The sequence below is a fragment of the Crotalus tigris genome, unplaced genomic scaffold, assembly GCF_016545835.1.
Source record: "Crotalus tigris isolate CLP2741 ecotype Arizona unplaced genomic scaffold, ASM1654583v1 scf7180000017576.4783729, whole genome shotgun sequence".
In the NCBI taxonomy this organism is placed as follows: domain Eukaryota; kingdom Metazoa; phylum Chordata; class Lepidosauria; order Squamata; family Viperidae; genus Crotalus; species Crotalus tigris.
Genome location: NW_024096487.1, coordinates 4292461 through 4317113, shown reverse-complemented (window position 1 = coordinate 4317113; position 24653 = coordinate 4292461). Strand labels below are relative to the sequence as shown.

At 39.8% G+C, this 24653-nt stretch overlaps 1 protein-coding gene across 5 annotated transcripts in view; it reads right to left on the bottom strand.

The window, feature by feature from the left end:
• LOC120315366 (signal recognition particle 54 kDa protein-like) overlaps positions 1-21948 on the bottom strand; it is a 41022-nt gene extending 19074 nt beyond the window's left edge. For 3 of the 5 annotated variants that reach the window (XM_039359637.1, XM_039359617.1, XM_039359626.1), the window contains exons 1-10: positions 21825-21931; positions 19558-19590; positions 17975-18013; positions 13855-13887; positions 10391-10426; positions 6709-6744; positions 4891-4929; positions 3281-3349; positions 2268-2306; positions 832-867 (exon numbers count right to left, since the gene is read on the bottom strand). In XM_039359637.1, coding sequence (XP_039215571.1) covers positions 832-867; positions 2268-2306; positions 3281-3349; positions 4891-4929; positions 6709-6744; positions 10391-10426; positions 13855-13887; positions 17975-18013; positions 19558-19590; positions 21825-21884 — 420 coding nt within the window. In that variant the 5' untranslated portion in view covers positions 21885-21931. Of the gene's footprint in view, positions 1-831; positions 868-2267; positions 2307-3280; positions 3350-4890; positions 4930-6708; positions 6745-10390; positions 10427-13854; positions 13888-17974; positions 18014-19557; positions 19591-21824 lie in introns of all 5 variants that reach the window. The other 2 variants (XM_039359601.1, XM_039359609.1) reach the window with 2 other exon arrangements.
• Positions 21949-24653: the final 2705 nt, after the last annotated feature.

Below are 24653 nucleotides of genomic sequence, written 5' to 3'. Positions count from 1 at the left end.
TATATATATATATATATATATATATAATATATATATATATGTAGGTCTTTGGTTGTTCGGGTTTTCTCCCACGTAAAATTGGAGCTGTCTTGGTGACGTTTCGACGAAGTCGCCAAGACACTTCCAATTTTACGCGGGAGAAAACCCGAACAACATACAAAAGACCTCAGAAAACATATATATATATATATATATATATATATATATATATATATATATATATATATATATATATATATATACTGCTGAAGTTTTTCAAAAATACATGAATACTGTATTCTAACAGCTTCACGTGACCCCTCTCTCTTCTCCTCATCTGCCTCTTCCTCCTCCTCCCCCAACTAAGCTCAAATGTGAAATAGACTTATGTATATTAACTATACAGATTTGTGTCTCCACCTATATGTCCTCTACTTGATTTTTAATGTAGCCATGTCTAGAAAAAGGACTATTGAAATCTCATAATAGCATTTCATTTCCTCTTCCAACTGCTACAAGAATATCAGCTCAGATTCAGAGCATTTGCTGGTCAAAAAAAGATCCCCCAAAGATTTAGGCCTTCCTGAATGCTAAAGCCCTCTTTTTAACACTCAACCCACTCCTGCCCATCAAAGTTTGGGGACTGTTGGACTCAAATAATTTTTAAAGAATGAGATAACCATCACAGCTTTCATCATAAAACACAATCACTATCTTCCTAAATATATAACATGGGTATATCCCATTGCTTTGAATAGGAATATTGAATTTTGATTGGGGAGGGTTAGAATCCAGAAAGGGCTTCTTCGTCCCCTGCAAGAAAAGAGAGAAGATAATCAAAAAGTTACTTACCATCATTTTTATTATATCTTCATCACTCAATCCCTTCTGCAATGGAAACAAAGGGTGTGAGCTCTATTCTCACATGACAACATACATGAATTCTCCAACTGTGCTATCTCTGCCATTTTATGTATTATAAAAATGAATCCCTTTATTCCTCCCTCAGATAGAAAACATATATTACTTATTACAGCAGGAAGTGATTTGGGACCAAAAAGACATATATAAATTAATAGTACTCTGAGGCCAGAGTACTATTAATTTATATATGTCTTCTGTCTCTTTTCAATATTCTTCCACAACCAGAAGGTGCACAGAGAAACCTAAATCAAAATGGTTGTATAGAATTTATGCGTGAACACAAAAGTGGGTTTCAGAGAGATCTTTTAATATACTTATCTTTTGGTGTTAAAGGTCTTCAGGGAATATGCACTGCAGGCCTTCATTTCATATGTGAACCTGGATTGATGCTTGTTACTTAACCATGTCAATAAAAACCCTAGCAGTTGTATTGACATAATATACTGTGGGAAGTCAGCCCTCCTCCGAGAGAAGGAAATATTAAAATGCAGAAAATTATATTTCCTCAAAGGATTTTAAAGAGGCAGAAAAGCATGGCCAGTTTTTCTTAATAGCCCCAAGTCTCCCTCCCCCAAGCAGAAATCAGCTCTGTAGAAATGCAGATGTGATAATCCATTCAGGAAGGTTGGAGGTCAAAGTACATGACACAGGAAATACAAAGCCTCAAACAGGAACAGGAAACAACCTCAAGAGCCCCAGAGGATATAAAAACCCACTCCCTGCATGTGCTGTCTCTCTTTTCTTCCAGAGTCATCTTTCTGTCTGGCTCTCCTTTTCAATAAACTGCAACCTTCTTTCTAAAGCAGTCACCATGTTGTTTATTCCTGGCTTGGACTGAACCATGATGAAGACTTTTCCTTCTACACTACTGAATTATATCAGTAAATAATAGGAAATTCGGTCCTTTGTTAAAAAAAACCCATAGGAACAAGATTGCAAATGGTGTGCTACGTAAAGTCAAACAGGCATTCACAACTCATAATGATGCAAAAGTAATAACGGGTGTGCCATGATAACATCACACAAAGGCCACAACTACTTGCTAACACCATTCACAATTGCACACATGATCACTTGTCCCTCTTCCACAGAGGGCCATTCATGTCAGAGATCAAAATCTTTTTCTTTAGTATTCAGCCGGGGGGGGGGGGGACTTCTGTCCAATTTAGCTGGTGGCTTTTTGTTTCTGTTTTGTTTCTGCTTAAAAAGCAAATGTAAAAACAAGTCAAATGTTTTCATCCTATTTTCTGGGTTTGTGTTTTCTGGCAGATGCTTTTAGTGTTGGGTGAAGAAAAATAAAAAAGAAGTGCTTGTTCAAATACAAGGAGAATATTGAAGAAAGTAAATAAATCAAAGCTACTTACTAGTATTTGAGCCATAGGACCCTCTGGGGCAAATTCTCTCTGTAAAGGAAACGAAGGTCAGTTCTATTCTAGCAAGATAAATATCACTAAATATAACTATACCATCACAGATATCTTCCATGCTGTATATCAATTTCATGTATATTTTTCATTCAAATAGAATAGAGCTGGAAGGGACCTTGGAGGTCTTCTAGTCCAGCCCCTTGCTCAAGCAGGAGAACCTGTACCATCTCAGACAAATGACTGTCCTGTCTCTTCTTAAAAACCTCCAGTGATGGAGCACCCACGATTTCTGAAGGCAAGCTGTCCCACTTGTTAATTGTGCTCATTGTTAGGAAGTTTCTCCTTAATTCCAGGTTGCTTCTCTCTTTGGTCAGTTTCCAACCATTGTTTGTTGTCCTGCCCTCTGGTGCTTTGGAGAATAATTTGAAACCCTCCCCCCCGCTTCTTTGTGGCAGCCCCTCAAATACTGGAATACTGCTATCATGTCTACCCTATTTCTTTTTTTTCTTTATACTAGCCAAACCCAAGTCCTGCAGCCATTCTTTATATGTTTTAGTCTCCAGGCCTTTGATTGTCTTGGTTGCTCTTCTCTGAACTGTTTCCAAGGAAAAGAGTAGGAATTGTGCCTTTGTAATCACAAACTGAATGATAGCCTAAAAGACCACATATTAATAGTATTCTGAGACTGGTTATTATTGTAAGCAAGGAGTTTCTGTGATCATTTTTCTTAAAAGGCCTATTATTCTACAGCTCTTCTAAAGGTTTCCTCTTTTAAGCCTTTCTCCTAAGCCACAGGGAAAACCTGTGAAGCCAGAATTCTTCAAACTCTGCCAATAGCCAAAATGACTCCCTCCTTTAAATGTTCCCAAGAGATTAGAGCATCTTGCTGGGATCGTTCCTGAAATGTCTGTGGATCCTTTGAAGGGAGTGAAGCTCAAAAGGACTACCTTAAGAAGGGTAACATAGAAGACAAAGAGTACAAGAGAGAACCTAAGTGTGTATGTACTTACAATCAATGCACACATCGTTGTTCCATTATTAATTCCTTTAGTAGCATTTAACACAGAAGGTATTACACCCTATAAGGAAAGAGAAAAATCATTATTCTCTTTTAGGGATCCTTCGTAACCACATGGCGCCAGGGTATGACGTAAGCATCCGCGTGAGCCTTGCTTGGGCCACTGCAGTCTATTAACATAAACTGGTGAGTCCATGAGGGCCCTGGAGACTATTGGTGTGAATGGCCTCACATCCCCAAAGATGGATTTAGTAGAAGAAGCTTGAAATCCCATCCAAAGCTTTCATTACATCCTTTAAAGGACAAGGATAAAAAAGTCAAGCTTGGTATGCCTAACATTTCCCCTGGGGATAGTTTACAAAGTGTCTTGATCACACATACAACAAAATGAAATGAGTTAAGGTTAGGAGAATAGAATAGAATAGAATAGAATAGAATAGAATAGAATAGAATAGAATAGAATAGAATAGAATAGAATAGAATAAGGAATAAGGAATAGATAATAGGGAATAGGGAATTAGACTAGAATAGAATAGAATTAGATAGATAATGAATAGAATAGAATAGAATAGAATAGAATAGAATAGAATAGAATAGAATAGAATAGAATAGAATAGAATAGAATAGGGAATAAGGAATAAGGAATAGATAATAGGGAATAGGGAATTAGAATAGAATAGAATAGAATAGAATAGAGTAGAGTAGAATAGAATAGAATAGAATAGAATAGAATAGAATAGAATAGAATAGAATAGAATAGAATAGAATAGAATAGAATAGAATAGAATAGAATTAGATAATGAATAGAATAGAATAGAATAGAATAGAATAGAATAGAATAGAATAGAATAGAATAGAATAGAATAGAATAATGAATAAGGAATAAGGAATAGATAATAGGGAATAGGGAATTAGAATAGAATAGAATAGAATAGAATAGAATAGAATAGAATAGAATTAGATAATGAATAGAATAGAATAGAATAGAATAGAATAGAATAGAATAGAATTAGATAGATAATGAACAGAATAGAATAGAATAGAATAGAATAGAATAGAATAGAATAGAATAGAATAGAATAGAATAGAATAGAATAGAATAGAATAAGGAATAGGAATAGATAATAGGGAATAGGGAATAGGGAATAGGGAATAGGGAATAGGGAATTAGAATAGAATAGAATAGAATAGAATAGAATAGAATAGGGAATAAGGAATAGATAATAGGGAATAGGGAATTAGAATAGAATAGAATAGAATAGAATAGAATAGAATAGAATAGAATAGAATAGAATAGAATAGGATAGGATAGGATAGGATAGGATAGGATAGGATAGAATAGAATAGAATAGAATAGAATAGAATAGAATAGAATAGAATAGAATAGAACTTTATTGTCACTTTGAACATACACTAATCGGCATACATTAAAATGCAATTTCATTGCATACAGCTCTCAAAGCGTATACACTACATAAATATGACAAAAATAAATAAATAAATACAGAATTATGCATGTAACCACATATATTGTGTGACACAGAGAAACAACAGTATATATTTCATAAGGAAAGAACCCAGGATGAGCAAAGAGGCACTTACCATGAGTTCCTCTGATATACCCGGCTTGTCCATGCAGTTCTGCAGGGGAAGCAAAAAGTATTATTTCTATTCTGACATGACATCAAATATGACTTCTGGAACCAGGTTCTGCTGCATAAGATGGGCAGCTAGCCATACCATTGCTAACATCTCTGCTATCTTATATGTGGATTGCATATTTCAATCAGAACACAGGTGGAAGGGACCTTGGAGACCTTCTTGTTTAACCCCCTGCTCAAGCAGGAGACCCTATACCATTTCAGATAGGTAGCTGTCCAGTGATGAAGCACCTACAACTTCCAAAAGCAAGCTGTTCCATTGGTTAATTCTCCTCACTGTTAGAAGTTTCTCCTTAATTCCAGGTTACTCCTCTCCTTGATTAGTTTCCATCCATTGTTTCTTGTCTTGCCTTCTAGTGCTTTGGAAAATACATTGACCCCCTCTTCTTTGTGGCAGCCCCTCAAATACTGGAATGATGTCAGAATCCAATTATATTTCATCTCTAGTTATCGACTATGGAAAACCCCATTTCTGCCTCTCTGGATTTTGTCATACGATGAAGGGGAAGGGTGTGTGTGAACAAAGGGGTTTTATGGCCCTCACTTCCTTCAGTACGACTTCAAAGGGATTGAATGTGGATACCACCAAAAGGACTAAATCATAACAATGGGGCCATCAGCTTTCATCTACTCCTCTCTGAAGTCTCCCTTCCACCGGCAGTGAGGAAAAAGGGGGTGGAAATGGAATGCCTGGGGTTGTCGCTGGAAAGACGGTGGTGTGGGCTGGGGCTGCTGGGGACCCCTTAAAACCTTGAACCGTAGGGCTTGGGCCCCAGGTCCTGTCTAGAACACCTGCAACCATTTTCTCTTAATAAAGGATGCCTGTTGGAAGAAATATTCCAAGAGTTCTGTCTTCTTAAGATGCAAAATGGGGTGGGGCCTTACAAATACTGCTAATCCTTCTTTTCTCTAGACTGGCCATACCCAAATCCTGCAACCCTTCTTCATATGTTTTAGTCTCCAGGTCTTTAATCATCTTAGTTGCTTTTCTTTGCATGTTTTCCAAAGTCTCAACATTTTTTTCTAATGTGGTGACCAAAACTGGATGCAGTATTCCAGGTGTGGTATAGATGAGATATATACATTTCTTATCAGAATAGGGACTGACAGGGCAAAAAGGGCACACATGGGTGCTTTGTGTTCTGAAACACTATTACGTTCTCTTTTCAATATACTTCTGCTTTCATACCACAGATATCTGCCCAGAGAATCCAATGGGATAATATTCGCATTAAAATTCTGTCTCTAAAGATAAGTTGCTTTTTGACAAAAAATGGCTGTTAATAGAAAGGTCAGTTGAGGTTCAAGCTGTTCAAGAACCTGACATTAAATCTCTATATTCCATATTTGTAATCCTTGAGTTATGACTGGTCATGTAGTGACTATTCAATGTTACAAAGGACCTCTCTGTTTTGGATCATTTGAACAATTCCTCTTTCTAGCTTCCACAGTACTACCTGGTAAAACAGACTCTGGAAAAGGAGATGAAATACACCATCTTACCAACAAAACTGCTTTTGGACCTTACAGATGACTCTGACCAATAAGGGATAGAAATTCCAGGGAGAGAAAGAACTTGTCCAGGACACTCTTTCCCACTGCAAACTATTCCTTAGAGGCAGTTTTGAAAAGACCTTATCCACATATGCAACCAAATAAAATGTGTTTTGGTTTGGGTTTATAACACAGGGATGCTTCATTGCAGGCAAGAATTATATTACTCAAAGTAAAGATGTCAGATGAAGAAAGAGCTACTTGCCATTAATATCTCTATTTCTTCCTCCTTCAAATGCATCTATAAAGAAAACAAGAATGTCAAATTCTATTCTAATGGAAGTTACCAGAACCTTTCTATCCATACCATCATTATCATCTTAGATATCATGTACCACACATGAATTGCTGCTTTAGGAAATTTCGTATTACAACAGGGATTGCTTAGTCTAAAAAACAATTTTGAATTAACAGTATTCTGAGGTTTCTTTTTTGTTTTCTTTTTCTTTTCAATGTTCTTCCACCTTCATGGAAGTATAATATGCATTGAGAATCCCAGGGAATAATGGTTGTACCCTATTCATCAGTATATAAGATGATAGCTTAGAAAGCGGTAGCTTTACTGGGGGGATAACAGCTTTTGAGAATATTGCCCTATATGTCTACATTTAAAATCTATAGGTGTATTTAATACACCTATAGAAGTAAGAAATCATTATGATGGAATGTTGTTGTTTTTATTCTACTTCACCTAACCCTCTTTTCTTCTATCTCCTTTGTCGCTTCCTCCTTCAAATATTCATTATGAAATATGCAGATTTGTGTTTCCACATATGTACTCTGTTACCTTAGTGTAGCATGTGAGAAAAAAGGGATATTGGAATCCCACAATAGCATCTCATTTCAGTAATTCTGTAGCATTCTGTAAATGCTACAGGAGTTTCAGCTCAAATTCAGAGCATTTTCTTGACAGTTAAAAGTCCAAAAAGTATTTAGGCCATCCTGAATCCTAAACCCCTTATTTAAGTACTGAATACATCCCCATTCACCCCTCCCAAACTTGGGAATGGCTGGGGGCAGCAATTATTTAAGAATGAGTATCATAGCTTTAATCATAAAACAAGATAACTGTTCTCCAAAATATATAAGCTGGGTATATTTCAGTATATATAACTGTTAAATTGGGGAGTGGGGTGTGTTTGTTAGAATACCAAAAGGGCTGCACAGTTGTATGTAAGAAAGATACATAGAGGAAAAGATGGTTATTCTGGAACGTATGTAACCCTAACTAGAGACCAGGTATCAGTATGTTAGAATATCTGGCAGTTATTGGGTTAAATGGTAGGTATGTTGATGGGTCAGTGGGAGGAGTCCCAAAAGGTAATTGGGAGACTTCCTGGACACAAGCCAGAGGGGAATCCTTTGTTTCCAACATGTGACGCTTAGCAGGAAGAGAAGAGGGGAAAATTCAATATCAATTTACCTGTGGAATAACCAATATTGCAAACATACTTCTGGATGCATCTCTACATAAAAGTGAGTTATTGTTTAGAATTCCCAGAATAAAGCAATATTTCTGTTTATTCTTCTGAGTTATCTATCTGTTTGGATTGGATGGAAAGCAGTCTGTTCAGTTTGGAACAGAATAGTAAATTGATAAGATTAATTCTCCTCTGATCTCCTGCAACAGTTTGAAGGCAGAAAAGTAAATTTTTTAGCTTTTCTCTACATCAGCCCTTAAGGAAGTAAAGTAAAGATTCTCTTGCAAGTAAATGAATGCTCAGAGTTCATATCAGCTTTGTGAAGACACACACCGTTTCAGAAGTGTGATTTAGATGCATTGTCTTGTTAATTCGCTGAGATCTCAGCAAGGAATCATTGCTAGCCAACGTTCTAAAGCAAGGGTTATATAGGGCCTGGCGTTTGGATGTTTCTGCTATCTATCTCTGGAAAAGTTTAGCCTTATTCAAGAGAGGAAAGCTTTTGTGTACTTCTACAGCTCTGCTCTCTCTGTGGCTTTTCACACTTGAAAGGATCAAAGGAATTCCAAGCAGCAGTCTCCTTCTCCCTTCCCCCACCGAGGCAAAACTTGAGAAAGTTTTGAGAAGTCTTGAGAAAATGAGGGAAGGTTGCAAAAGATTGTCTGTGAACTCAACTCAGTATGCCTGTAAAACGAGGGAGCCAGTAAGCCTTGAAGAGTTTTGATGTTAGCACATGGATTCAACTAGCTTGTTTTGGGATGCTTTGATATGTGTGGAGTCTGATCCCTTTTTAAACGAACAGAGCAGGCTGGAAAAGTTCCTCGGCTAGAAAATCCAAACCTTAGCAAATTTCTGTGGCCTTTGTTTGATGCTCAGAAAGGACAAGTCCCCCTTTCTTTCTGGCCCCATCAGGCAATAAAGCCATTTGTTGCCTTAGCAACCAAGCCTAAGGCCATCATTAAGGAGAGCAATAAAAGGCAATCAACCTCTTCACTCAGCCACCCTTTGGAATTTCAACAATGCCAATTGGAGATGGTGTTCAGAGGTCCCAATAACATCACAGTAGCACCCCCTAGTGGATAATTTGCTTTCTTTAAGTAACCTTCTTGTATTTTACATGCAAGATTACAACATCTTGACAGTTAAATTCAGCACATAAGCTAAGACCATCCCCCAGAGGGAAAGAAGGTACTTCACTGCACGCATCACTACGCAGAGTGAATCTGTTAGTTAAAGTGCAAGCCCTAGAGGGCACAGAGTGAACTTACCAAAAGTACTCACTCACTCAAGCTGAAGACCAAGTTGTTCCAGTTTGAGAGAAGTTAGCAGAAGAAAGCGAGGCCAATTGTCCTTGCTTATTATCACAAGCTGATGACCCAGTGTTCCAGTCTGCAACTTAACGGTCGCCAGGTGGGAGTTTGTACCTCTACAGCAGTGGTTCTCAACCTGTGGGTCGGGACCCCATTGGGGGTCGGACGACCATTTCACAGGGGTCGCCAAACAACGCAGTCTGCCATTTTTTCCCCCCTTTTCCTTAGCTGTGCTACTCCTTTTATTCTATTGGCTTTCAAAAGCCAATAGCAATTGTCCAGGCTGTCTCTGCCCTGCTGAGCCCACCAAAAGTCCCATTCTGCAAACGGTGCTGCACCAGTTGAGGAGTCCTCGACTTACAACCGGTTGAGTAGTCCTCGACTTACGACCGGTTGGGGGGTCGCGGCATTAAAAAGGTTGAGAACCACTGCTCTACATTCTCTCAGTGGCCACTAGCAGTAACGTGGTAATAGGAAGAATTTGGCTGGCCTTTCTTCAGACGCCCCCTAGTTGTTAAAGGAGGAACTACATGAAAGCCTTTAATCACACCCATAGCCAGCCCTCTAGTGGACAAAGGGTGAACCATGAAAAAAGAGCACCCTGGTAGCTGACTCACAGCAAGAGACTCTCTAGTGGACAAAGGGTGAACCTCGAAGGAAGAGCACCCTGGTAGCTGGCCCGCAGCAAGTGACCCCTAGTGGTGAAGGGGGTGAACTGCAAAAGGAGAATGCACCCAGCGACTCCTCCACCCACAGACAGCACCTCTGAAGCTGATCTACAAGTAGCGACCCCTAGTGGTCAAAGAGAGAAGTTCTTCAAATTCACTTCAAAATAGCTGAGAAGAACACTGAACCTACCCTAGCCATGGCAGAGTGTCCCACTGGTCTAGCAGAAAGGGTTCAACCAACCAGCCTAGTTGAGATACACCAACCAGCCGGCCAAGGGAAATGTTGCCAACAGCCAACCTTGACCTGCACACAGAGGCTGAAGCTCAAGCCTCAACAAAGCCAAAAATGTCTCAGGGTCAATACGATCTAAGACAACAAAGAAAGCCCACAGCAGCAATGCACTCACATCTGACGGAATATCTGTTTGGATTGGACGGAAAGCAGTCTGTTCAGTTTGGAACAGAATAATGGTCAAAGGGCTACTTACCATTAATGCTTCTAAACCTTCACTACCAAGCATATCCTACAATGGAAAGAAAGAAAGAAAGAAAGAAAGAAAGAAAGAAAGAAAGAAAGAAAGAAAGAAAGAAAGAAAGAAAGAAAGAAAGAAAGAAAGAAAGAATACCGGTATTATCTCTATTCTCATATGAGAACATACTATATATCATTTCTCTAACCATTTCTGCCATGTCATCTACAAGAAAAATGAATTCCGTCTTCAGATTAGAAAAGATTGGTCCTTTAATAGACATGCCTCTTGGATGAAATCTCTTCTGGGAATATGCAGCAAATGTCTCCATTTCATATGTGAACTGATGCTGGTGAATTCATGCTAATATGTTACTTGCCAATAAAAATCCTAACAGCTGCATTGGCACAACATTCCAGACTTAGATACTCAGTTAAATTATTATACATCGTTTTGTGGTTTACTGAGTTGGGAGAGCACAGATTATTTCATCATTTTAGCATTTAATGTATTACATAAACTACAGAAGAAGGATTGAATTAGTAGCCAGGATATGTGCTTTGCATGACCACTAAGTTGCTAACTAAGTAAACTTGAGGAAGACTTTGACTTCATGAAATATTTTGGGTCCTTTGAAAAATCTCTGTTTCTGGGCTTGGAAACATGTCCCAATAAAATAAGCCCTGGAAAAGGAGGTGAGGAAATCTATCTTACCAGGAAAATAGCATCTGATGCAATGAGTATTTATTTTATTTATTAAATTTGTCTCTCCACAAGGAGATGAGTCACAGATATGGACAGAACTATCACTAGACCATTGCTTCTCAACCCCAGCAACTTTAAGCTATCTAGATTTCAACTTCCAGAACTACCCAGCATGCTTCCTTCCTTCCAATAACTTTCTTTGGTTGGTTGGAGAGATCTGGGAGTTGAAATTCACATCTTTTTTTTTAATTGAAAATTTTTATTTTTTAAGATACAAACATTATAAAAATACAATAAAATTTTAAAGTAAAATAAATTCATAAGCAACCATTGTCTATACTACCTTTACCCCCCCCCCGTTTACCCTCCCTCCCACCCCCAACCCCCCTCCCTTCACTTCCCAGAGCAGAATACAGGGTTAATAATAACAAAATTTATAATAACAAAAAAAGAAAAGAAAAAAAAGAAAAGAAAAAAAATCATAATTAACCTTTAACTCCATAACCTATAAAACAATTTTCTATTTAATATTCATTCATAAAATAAATGAAACTTTTTAATTCCATACTTTTTCTGAATATAATCTATCCATCTTCTCCATACAATAATATATCTCTCTTGTGTATGATCCTTTAAATAAACAGAAATTTTTGCCATTTCTGCAAAACTAGATACTTTAAATATCCATTCTTCTAAAGTAGGCAAAGAAACTTTCTTCCAGTATAAACCTACTAATAACCTTGTTGCAGTTATTAAATTCAACATCAAAGTAGTTTCTTTTTCATTTAAGTCAACGAAAATACCAAGTAAAAAAAATTGAGGAGTAAACTTTATCTTTCTTCTAAAAATCTTTTGAATGTCATTCGAAATTCACACATCTTAAACTTGCTGAGGTCGGGAAACACTTCACTGGAGAAAGAAAAACAGTCCATAGGACTCTTCCTCTTTGCCAAAAGGTTCAAAACAACTTTGCTAATGCACTGCAATAGCATTTAGGCTTATACACCACCCAATAGTGCTTTACAGCACTCTCTGGGCAGTTTATAATATAATAATTATTTGCATATTGCACCAAACAATCTCAGTCCACATTTTACTGAACTCAGAATTATGGAAGTCTGAGTCAATCTTAAGCCCACTCAGGACTGAACTCCAGGCTATGGGCAGAGTTGCCTGCAATAGTGCCCTTTAACCACTGCTCCGCCAGTGTATTTAGCTAGGACTCTGTATTTTCTGAACATAGTAGCTGCATTTTGTTAATTGCAGGATTTAGTAAGTTCTGTGAACCGAGCAGTGTATAAAGATTTCCTTTACCTAATATCCCTAGGACATACTTATCACTGGGAAACTACTTTCAATTCAGCTTCACCTACCTGTCCTCTAATTCTATCTGTTTTGCCTCTTTCCTCCTCATCTATATATTACTAAAACATTTGTGTCTGTTTGTCTGTAACCTTCAATTGGGCAACATTGGCAACAATTATTGAACCAAAGTCATTCAAATGGGCTAGCTCAGGGGTAGTCAACCTTGACTCTTTTATGACTCGTGGACTTCAACTCCCAGAATTCCTGAGCTGGCTCAGGAATTCTGGGAGTTGAAGTCCACGAGTCATAAAAGAGCCAAGGTTGACTACCCCTGGGCTAGCTTATGGACTGCTGGGACTCATGACTCCCATGGGAATGAAATTTGGGGAAGTTGTGGCCTCCACACCTTCCAACTACTTCTCAGAAAACCATAGATTGTATGGTGCAAAGGAAGAGGGGATGGGCCTATTCCTGCCTTCATTCCCACCTCCCTCTGGCCTCTGCACCCTTACGGGCTAGAGGCCATTGGCTGCTTTGGAACCAAGGCTGACGTTTGAAATATCTTAATGGTGAGATGGAACTGGCTAGGGGTATCCAGCAGTCAACAGATGAGCCCTCCTCCTTCCTGGAAGAAGGGGGCCCTTGAAACCTGCTGGAATAAGGGATGCGGGTGCGAGTCTCCTTGTAGTCTTTAGCTCCCTTTGTGGTATTTTTCTGGAGTGAAGTTTAATATTTTTTATTTAAAAATGAAAGAGTTAAATTTCATGGCAGAATCTATGAACTGATGTTTTGTGAGTATGTGTAGAAATAAGAATCCTTAGGTAGACTAGACTAGACTAGACTAGACTAGAATACAGTACCCTACTCTACTCTACTCTACTCTACTCTACTCTACTCTACTCTACTAAACTAAACTATACTATACTATACAATAGAGCTGGAAGGGACCTTGGAGGTCAGTTCTTTTCTGGCAAGATAAATATCACTAAATATAACTATACCATCACAGATATCTTCCATACTGTATATCAGTTTCATGTATATTTTTCATTTGAATAGAGCTGGAAGAGACCTTGGAGGTCTTCTAGTCCAGCCCCCCGCTCAAGCAGGAGAACCTATACTATCTCAGACAAGTGACTGTCCATCTCTGCTTAAAACTCCAGTGATGGAGCGCCCACGATTTCTGGAGGCAAGCTGTCCCACTGGTTAATTGTTCTAACTGTCAGGAAGTTTCTCCTTAATTCCAAATTGCTTCTCTCCTTGATCAGTTTCCAATCATTGTTTCTTGTTTTGCCCTCTGGTGCTTTGGAGAATAGTTTGACACCTTTGTGGCAGCCCCTCAAATACTGGAATACTGTTATCATGTCACCCCTATTTCTTCTTTTCTTTAGACTAGCTAAACTCAAGTCCTGAAAGATCAAGGGCTGAGATTGCCTAAGGAAAAAGCATGAAATAAACAAAGAACTACTAACCATAATTTTTCCCATTTTGTCTTCACCGCCTTTCTACAAGGGAAAAAGAAGGTATCAGTTTCATCCTCATTTGGAAAACTTAATAGAATATGATCCCGTTGCAAAATTACCAATGGAGTTACAAGATCTACTAAACTTTCAAAGGCAACAATCATTAAGTAATATCCTTGCTCTATTTTTGACTGCCATAACTGAAGAATGATGAATTAGAGCAGTGGTTCTCAACCTTCCTAATGCCGTGACCCTTTAATACAATTCCTCATGTTGTGGTGACCCCCAACCCCCCATCCAGCTGGCCAGGGGGTATCAAAAACTTGACCAAAAAAAAAAAAAAGGAAAAAATGGGAAAGTACAGGTAGTCCTCAACTTACAACAATTTGCTTAGTGACTGTTTGAAGTTACAACAGCACTGAAAAAGCGAATTATAATCATTTTTCACACTTATGATTGTTGCAGCATCCCCAGGGTCATGTGATTTACATTCGGATGCTTGACAACTGATTCATACTTATGACATTCACAGTGTCCCAGGGTCACGTGATCAATGGCCAGGGGGCATGGCCAGCAGCTCACTCAGGTTGCACAGTACCTGTGGGGGGGACTCTGTGGGTCTCTGGGATGGGACGGGGGTGGGTGCCTGCCTTCCTTCCCTCCCTTCTCTCCCATTGTCCCTTCCTTCCTTCTTTTCTTCCTTTCTTTCACCTCCCTCTTAGTCTCTTCCTCCTTCCCTCCCTCTCTCCCATTGTCCCTTCCTTCTTTCTTTCCTTCACCTCCTTCTTAGTCTCTTCCTCCTTCCCTCCCTCTCTCCCATTGTCCCTTCCTTCTTTCTTTCCTTCACCTCCTTCTTAGTCTCTTCCTCCTTCCCTCCCTCTCTCCCATTGTCCCTTCCTTCTTTCTTTCCTTCACCTCCTTCTTAGTCTCTTCCTCCTTCCCTCCCTCTCTCCCATTGTCCCTTCCTTTTTTCCTTCCTTTCCTTCACCTCCTTCTTAATCTCTTCCTCCTTCCCTTCCTCTTTCCCATTGTCCCTTCCTTTTTTCCTTCCTTTCCTTCACCTCCTTCTTAATCTCTTCCTCCTTCCCTCCCTCTTTCCCATTGTCCCTTCCTTCTTTCTTTCCTTCACCTCCATCTTAGTCTCTTCCTCCTTCCCTCCCTCTCTCCCATTGTCCCTTCCTTCTTTCCTTCCTTTCCTTCACCTCCTTCTTAATCTCTTCCTCCTTCCCTCCCTCTCCCATCTTATCTCTTCCTTTCCTTCCCTCCCTCTTTCCCATTGCCTTTCTCTTCACCTCACCTTCTTAGTCTCTTCCTCCTTCCCTCCCTCTTTCCCATTGTCCCTTCCTTTTTCTTTCCTTCACCTCCATCTTAGTCTCTTCCTCCTCCCTTCCTCTTTCCCATTGTCCCTTCCTTCTTTCCTTTCCTTCCTTCATCTTTAACCTCCTCTTAGTCTCTTCCTCCTTCCCTTCCTCTTTCCCATTGTCCCTTCCTTTTTTCCTTCCTTTCCTTCACCTCCTTCTTAATCTCTTCCTCCTTCCCTCCCTCTTTCCCATTGTCCCTTCCTTCTTTCTTTCCTTCACCTCCTTCTTAGTCTCTTCCTCCTTCCCTCCCTCTCTCCCATTGTCCCTTCCTTTTTTCCTTCCTTTCCTTCACCTCCTTCTTAATCTCTTCCTCCTTCCCTTCCTCTTTCCCATTGTCCCTTCCTTTTTTCCTTCCTTTCCTTCACCTCCTTCTTAATCTCTTCCTCCTTCCCTCCCTCTTTCCCATTGTCCCTTCCTTCTTTCTTTCCTTCACCTCCTTCTTAGTCTCTTCCTCCTTCCCTCCCTCTTTCCCATTGTCCCTTCCTTCTTTCTTTCCTTCACCTCCATCTTAGTCTCTTCCTCCTTCCCTTCCTCTTTCCCATTGTCCCTTCCTTTTTTCCTTCCTTTCCTTCACCTCCTTCTTAATCTCTTCCTCCTTCCCTTCCTCTTTCCCATTGTCCCTTCCTTCTTTCTTTCCTTCACCTCCTTCTTAGTCTCTTCCTCCTTCCCTCCCTCTCTCCCATTGTCCCTTCCTTTTTTCCTTCCTTTCCTTCACCTCCTTCTTAATCTCTTCCTCCTTCCCTTCCTCTTTCCCATTGTCCCTTCCTTCTTTCCTTCCTTTCCTTCCCCTCCCTCTTAGTTCCTTCCTTCTTTCCTTCCTTCCTGTGTTTTTCGATGGTCTTAGGCGATCCCTGTGAAAGGCTTGTGTGACCCCCAAAAGGGTTGCAACCCACAGGTTGAGAACCGCTGAATTAGAGTTTAACGGAGCTGAAGCACCATTTCAGTGATGGCAAACTTACGACACACATGTCAAAGGAGACCTGCACAAAGTTTTGGGTGACAACATCTGATAAAATATTTTCAAAAACATGCCTGATTCTTGCAGGGTTTTTGGAGGCTGTGGTGGTGGCCCCGCAAGAATAGTGTATGGTTTCACATGGCCTTCAGATCGACCAGAAATCACATTAGAGAGTCATGCTTTTGCAAGGCCTCCAGGGCCTCAAAAAATCATGCAAGAACAGGGACAGTTTTCCAGTGGTTTTTCAGAGGCTGCAGAGGCTGAGGAAGAGTATTATCTAAGCAGGCCTTGTGCATCCTGGAGCATCCTCAGGAAGCCTTGGGAAAAGGCATGAGGTGGCCTTTGGGGTGGTGATGGTGGTGCCAGGCCTCTACTTCAGGCCAGTCTCTGAGTGCCAGTATTCATGATAGCCCAGATGTGTCTGTGGGGAGAGAGGGAAGATTCAGAATTGTTTCTTTTTTGTTCAGGGCAGCGAGTGACATGCCAGCAGAATCAAGGTGGGCATTTTCTAAATTTTTGACAGGCGCAGCCAAAACGCTTGGCATCGTCTCTTCAGTTGGGCTGTCATGCTCCTATGCACTGCTCGCAACATGAAAGGGGGAGATTAGTGACCAGGACCCAAGGGACAGTATCAATATACAGATGGCCCCTCTGTCTCTGGTCACTTGTAGGCCTATGAATGAAGGATTACAAAAGGACACAAAGAAACATGCAATGTCCTAAACCCACCCAAGAACATCTGGCATCTTGGGACAACACCCACAACACCCAAGACTGAACATATGGTCTTGGGGAAACTCCCTTGAGAGAACATACTAGCTACTTCTGCTTTTCTTATCTATAGTGTCCCAGCCTTAAAGGGTGAAGACTTAATCTTATGTGTGCCAGCCTAGCTGGGTGAATTGCTTATGTAACCAAAGTGACTATAAAAATAAGCTTTCTTTGTTATTTGGGTCTTTTGGGTCTTTTGTACAGAAGCCCATCTCTATTGAGCTGAATAAACACGAAAACGTGAAGGCAACTTCTAGTTTCCTGTATTTCTTTAACCAGCAAAACCTCAGAACCTGCATATCAGTGCCAGGCCTCTACTTCAGTCCAGCTTCCAAGTGCCAGTATTCATGGTAGCCCAGATGTGTCTGTGGGGAGGGAGGGTTTTTCAGAATTGTTTATTTTTGGTTCAGGGCAGCGAGTGACATGCCAGCAGAATAAAGATGAGCATTTTTTTAAATTTTTGACAGGCGCAGCCCAAAACACTTGCCATCCCTGGACTATTTGCTACTACAGAAGCGCACTTTCCTAATCCAAAAAGAAAAAAAAAACCTAAACAAACAGGGAGGGATCCCAGTGATGGGGGGGGAGGGAAATCTCATCATTAAGACTGACTGTTATTCTATTTCATTTTTATTTTAGCTCCTAAATCAAACCTTCCTGGGTTTGCCCCTGTTCTGGTCACCAACCAAAGTTATCTGAGATGTTCTGTTGATTCTCCCTCAGCAGTCTTGGTTGCATGATAGCTGCCCCATTATCCATCTCTGCTCACCTTCCCTGCTTTGGCAAAGGGAATTGCATCCCACTAAAACTATTTCTGCTTCTCAGGATTCTCAGGCAGATGCCCACTTCATGGACCACCGGTTGAGCAATAATATCATGGAGGAACTTCTTGCAGACTATTCTGGACTGGGGGATTAATACCAATTTATGCCTCTGGAACTAGATGTGACGGTAAGCTCTTTTTGGAGAAAAGGCAACATACACATTCTCCCAAAGGGGAAAAAAAAAAAGGACAGCCGGCATGATGTAACTCACTTACATTAGTCTCTGTGTCATTATTCTTCTTGTTATCATTATCCTGACCAAAAGAAAGAAAGAAAACATCATTACTCTTGCATCTCAGACATGCAGCTTATGGTTACTGGTTTTTTTTTTCCTTGAGCCATTTGCCCATTTGCAAAAAGGAGAGAATTACACCATCAAAATAAGGAGGAGAAACAAAACACCTAGTGTCAGAATCCAATTATATTTCATTTCTATCTACCTACTCTGATCAATTCTTACTCTGTTCTGGATTATGTCATACTACAAAAAGGGAGGATGGTAAGCATGGGGGGGGTTATGGCTCTCACTTCCTTCATTAAACTACAAAGTGACCGTTTGTGGATTCTCATCGAGAGAACTAACCATAACTATGTAGCCATCACCTTTCATCTCATTCCCCTTTGCTGGCAGTTAGGAAAAGGGGGTGGGAAATCCAATGCCTGGGGTCTAGGAAACAGAGGCTGAGTGATCATGCCAATGGAGCGGATGACGGATTGAATTGCCAGGAAGAACTGTGGGGTGGGGTCTGCTTGGGAACACTTTAAAACATTGAATGGTGGGAGAGGATTCCCCAGATCCTGTCTAGCATGCCTACAATCAGCTTCTCTTAATAAAGATCCCTATTGGAAGAGACATTTCAAGAGTTCTGTCTTCTTAAGATGTAAAATTGAGGTGGGTCCTTACACCTAGGTGATTTTATGCCTAACAGAGGACAATAACTTACTCTTACAGCTGACTTAATTGCAAACCATAAAGGAGACAAAATCCATACAACGGTAGACAGATTTCTAGTGCTGATCATCATTTTGTTTCTTTTTTAATCTTGATTCTTAATCCAAATATTCCAGCAGTGGCTCCAGCTTGGACTCCAACATCTGAGATGTTCCGTTTATTCTCCCTCAGCACCCTTGGCTGAAGAATAGCTACCCCATCATCTGTCTCTGTTCTCCTCTCCTGATCTGGCAAAGAGAAATGTGTCCCATAACAAGTATCTCAGAATTCTCAGGCAGATGTTATCTTCATGGTTCCCCTCTTTTTATCAACATTACATAGAGCAGTGGTTCTCAATTTTTTTAATGCCGCGACCCCCAACCGGTCGTAAGTCGAGGACTACTCAACCGGTCGTAAGTCGAGGACTACTCAACTGGTGCAGCACCATTTGCAGAATGGGTCTTTTGGCGGGCTCAGCAGGGCAGAGACAGCCTGGACAATTCCTATTGGCTTTTGAAAACCAATAGAATTAAACTCTATTCAAGAGAGTCTATTCTATTGGCTTTCAAAAGCCAATAGAATAAAAGGGAGTAGGACAGCTAAGGAAAAGGGGGGGGGGAAATGGTGGATTGCGTTGTTTGGCAACCCTCATGAAATGGTCGTTCGACCCCAAATGGGGTCCCGACCCACAGGTTGAGAACCACTGACATAGAGGAATATATTACAGATTATTCTGGACTGGATAAATTACTCTGACTCTTTTCTCTGAATCTAAATCAGACTGTGTGCTCTTTTGTAGAGGAAATGGAGCATATACAGTCCACCAAAGGGGGGAAACATCAGGCTATCTAGCATGATGTAGCTTACCATAGACTCTACATCAGCATTATCCTTGTTATCCTGAACAGAAAATAAGAAAATTTCCTTATTATTCCATCTCATGTATGCAGTTTCAGATTACTAGCTTTCTTGTAGTCATTTGCCCATTTACAAAACAAATTACACCATTAGCATGATGAGAAGAAGGAAGATGATGCAATAAATTTCACGTAGCGTAGATATGCACATTTTAGAAATATAGTAATTTTTTTTTTGCTAAAAAGAAAAATGCGATAGAAGGAATATATGGGATTTATTTGCTGGCTCTCTCTCTCTCAGACAGATATCTCAGGCAACTTCAAGTTTCCCTTCTTTCTTCTTAAAATATGCCTGCCACATAAAATCTTTCTGATACAAAAATCTTGTAAATATTGGATCGAAAGAAATGGAAACCATACAAAGGGATAAGTGTGTTGTATGCCTGTAACTTGGCATGCCTTCACTCAGACATGGTCTGACCTAAAAATGCAGAAGACATTTAATACTGTTATGTCCCTTGTGAAATAATGATCATCAGAACAGATATTCCTATCTCTGCTTCAATCCAGTGAGATTTATAAACACCTCAGGAACCTGACACTGACTTGGATTTGGGTCAGGCACTGGAACTATGAAAAGTTAGGCAATCCCTAGTGCCCATGATCCAGCAAAGGGGTTATCCAGGGCTTCTTCACCTCATTCCTTCTCCTTCTTCCTGTTTTCTCCAGTATGGATTCTTCATCTCCTTTGACCAACATCTACATGCAGTTACATATTGTTATAGAATATAGATAATCTTTAATTTATGACTCCAGTTAGAATTTAAGGGATGTAGTCCTTAAACAAGTCATCCCATGGCCAGACCAATTTTATGACCGTTTTATTGCAGTCATTAAATGAAGCTTCCCCCATTTACTTTGTTTCTCAAAAGGTAGCTGGGAAGGTTGCAAATCATGATTATATGACTCAGGATGCTGCAACTGTCGTAAATGCGAGATGGTTGCCAAGTACCCAAATTGAATCAGATGACCACAGATATGGTGCGGTGACCGTAACTTTGAGCATGGATGGTAAGTCATTCTTTAAAGCGTTGTTGTAGCTTCTAATCATTGTTATACAAATGATCATAAATGGAGGATTTCCTATATACATATGTCAAACATATGTCAAGACATCATAGGTGGCTGGAATATTCCTCTCCTTCTCTAACTTAAGATTTCTCTTTTCCATTGAAGATCAGCATCTTATTAGCCAGAAATCAATGAAATCTAACCTAACTCTTTCCTTCCTCAAAGTCTCATTCAGCTTTTTTTCTTTTTTAAAAAATGGGCCCGACCAATTAAATTTGTATCAGAAGCACTGGGGAAAGTGGTAGCTATTGAGAAATTGCTACATCCTATTCCTACCACCGACTCCCACAATACTGCAGCTCTTCTTCCAAGCATTGCCTCAAAGTTTTTGTTGATGTAACTGAGCGCATATACAGATAATATAACCACACATGATATGCAGCTTAGGAGACAATGAACCTGTGGATTTTGCTCTATCCCTTATCCATATTTATGCTCTATAGGGGATGCAGCAGCTATGTGGTTGAGATGCTGAGTTTTAGACCATTAAAGGTCTATAGTTCAGCAGTCTGAGACTTGAGAGCCATGAGACATAACTTGTCCCAGCTCCTGCCAACCTAGCAGTTCAAAAGTATGTAAATGCAAGTAGATAAATAGGTACCACATGTAAGCATGTAGGAAGGTAATAGCATTCCATGCTTTGCCGTATGCTCTGTGCTGCAGTATAAAGTCATGTTGGTCACAACACTGACTCTATGGTTTAAGAAAAAGAGATGAGCATCGCCCCCTAACCAGCAGAGTACAACTTGTAGGGACACCTTTACCTTATTTTTATTCATGTCAAAGTCTTCCTATACCTCGCATAGTTAAAAATTCTTTTCAATTAAATAAATTTTCAGCCTTCTGTATTGGTCCAACTCAGCAGGTCCAACAAGAGGTTCCACAAGAGGTTACCGCTTACTCTTGTGCTTATGTGAATGCTGAGAAAGGTAATAGGATACCAACATGAATTCAGAATGTCTGATACACTTGAATTCCTGATGGTTAAAATACTAAGTACTCAAAGCTCTCTGCCCAAATTTTTAATCCCTTCATGAAGAAATGTGTGAATTAAAGCATGGGGACAAGCTCAACAAAATGCTTACTCACTTCATCTGCAGGAACCCCAGCCAAAAGGCTATTGCAAGCCACAAAAATTAGCCTTACCGTCTGTGTAGAAAGTGTAAAAGTCAACACAAAGATTAAAAGGAGGCGCATGTTGCTCATCAACTCTCCTGGTCCTTGCTGCTCTTCTAAGTGACCTTATTCAGCTCCACTGCCACGTTTTAATATCTTAATCTGCAAGCTTCATTATGCAAACCCAATGCCTCTATTGTTGCATGATTTACAAGGAAGTATTGAGCTTCCATTGCATCATGCACAATTATTCCACTATCCATGTTCAAATCAAAGCTAAAAGGCAGAGGTTGTGTCTCTGCCCACAGTAAAGGTCTAACATAATGGAAGAAGTACTCAAACTGTTTTTCTAAGAAGTACCAGAGATGAGCTGCATAGATCCAGATAATCACTTAATTGGCAGCATAGATTTGGAATTGGTCCAGGGATTATTCAATGTTAAAGCCAGATCTGATACTCTTCCATTTTATGGCATACATTTCTTTGGGATCTTCTTTCTGATGGCAACATAAGCGGGGAATCCTCTCCCATCTGGCTAGAAACCTCTACTAGGAATTGAATCCATGCAGGATTGCATTTTACATGACTAAATATTGTGCATTTTAGGAGCAATTCTGGTACTGGTGCTTAGTACTGTGATAGCATCTGGCTCCCTGCATCTGAAAAGTCCCAAATAGGATGAAGCTCATCATATAGTCTTTGTAGTAGTTGCAGTAATTGAAAATACCATGCAGAATACGCATTGTCTTAAAATAGAGAAATCCTCCTCAGTCTTGGATGTAGAAGTCATCTAAAATGCATACATATGGGCAGTGGTGGGGTTCAAATATGGGAACAACCAGTTCTCTGTGTGGATGCTGGTTCTGGAAGTCCGTTCTGGGCCTGGGCAACCAAAAATTAGCTACTGGCTCTGCCGAACTGGTGCAAACTGGCTGAATCCCACTACTGCATATGGGCCATGACTTAATGTAATATTTGTATTTTTTTGCTCTGAGACGTTAAGGGAAGAGGGACTGTATCTACTATTCTGATAAACAGTGAGAAGAATTTCACCTACTTCAGCTCAACTGCTTTCAGGAACTTAGCATTTTCCATAGTGAAGAATCCATGGTTGAACTGTAAGGTTCTTGACCTTCTTTGAGCCTGCTTTTCTTCTTGTAGATGTTTCATCACATTCTAACCCTATTACTCTATCTTCTGTTATTCTGTGCTCTAAGATAGTTCACCCAGATCCCAACCCAAAAACCTAATTAGGAGAACTTCAACAATGCAACCTACACCCTGAGCTTCTTGTATCTGTTACCCTCAGCAAAGGGCAGTTTGTTAGAAAGCTTTGGGTATGCAATTATTTTTTGGGAATTAAAGCACAAAAGACAATATTAATTGTCAGAATGTTAATTTGCTAATATGGACAGGTGCCTGGATCACCATACCCTTATTTCTCTAATTCTGCCATACCTTTTCCTATGGGGACAAGGTCTAATCCAGGCTCCCCTTCAGAAAAAAAAATTCTTCCAAAAGATAAGGACTTTCACAGCTCCCTATTTGTGCTTTGTTTCTTGTGCCAATACCTTAGTTTTGATTCATCAGTATTTCCAAAAGGCTTTATGTAAGCATGATGCTCTTTCCATCATATGTCTTCTTTAATAGTTCTTTAACAGAGGTTAGGTCACTTTTGCAAACAAGAAGATAATTCCTATTGAAACACTTCCAAGAGTAGCAAAAGTCCTTTTCGTGGAAATCTTTGTGGTGGCCTTAATTGATTGGTTTGATAAAAGGTAAGGAGACGACACAAAAGAGTGTCTAGTTCTGACAACACCATCAAGATAAAGGTGAGTGGCCTTAAGAGTCCCATGATGTGTTTATAGATGCTATAATCTTTTCCAGCAGAACATGGCATTAAACCAGAATTTGAAAAAAGAAACAAAAGGTACACTGGATAAATGGAAGAAAAGAACAAGTTTCAGTCTTGTTGCACCTTTTTAAAATGTATTACTTTAGAATTTAGATGATGTATTCATCGTACGCAACCTGCTTTCACTTGTGGCATCTCTGACAACAGCAAATGCAAACCCATCAAAGCCCAAAGTACCCACATCATTATTATCAGCAATACCAACACCTTCTCACTCCTCCAAATTCCATATTACAATATAATTTAGAAAAGAGCAACGTGTAAATTTTGCAGGTCTAGAAGCTTTCTTGATTGTTGAAAGGCTCCCTTATCTAGTGGTGACCTGAACTGGCATGATGGTGAAGGTGACCATATCTGATGGCCTTTACTTATCAAGCAGTCTTTTATTCAACCACTTCCTGCTTTGACAACAGGGCCAGGTTTGAAGTCACTGAAGCATGCCAGATGAATTACACATGACTTACAAAACCAATAGCATCAAGACAACTTCATATTTGGAAGAGCAAAGAATTGGAGAGAAACAAGTTGTTCCATCCATTGTTTTTTTTTGGGGGGGGGGTTGGTTTTGTGCTAGCATTTGGACATTCGGTAAGAGAGCACCCATCCTTTTAGTGTGTTGGGCTTACATATTAAGTTGGACTGTGCCAAAGCTTTCAAGAGGATTTCATTTTGAGGTCCGTTCATGTGGGGAAATCTTTCAAAGTGTCTTCAGAGAGCAATGGGCACATTCTTCTCTAAAAAATTATGACACGTGACATGTATCAATAGCAAAAAAAAAAAAAAAAATAGGTTTCTACCTGTGTGCAGAAATAACTTCTGGCCCTTGCCATCATTTATTGGAAGAATCAAGAAATGCTTTTCTGCTAGAATTGCTGGATAAAATCCCAGGATGGTGGAAACTGTATTCCAAAGACAAATTGTGACATCTCTGTGTTTCAACCAAG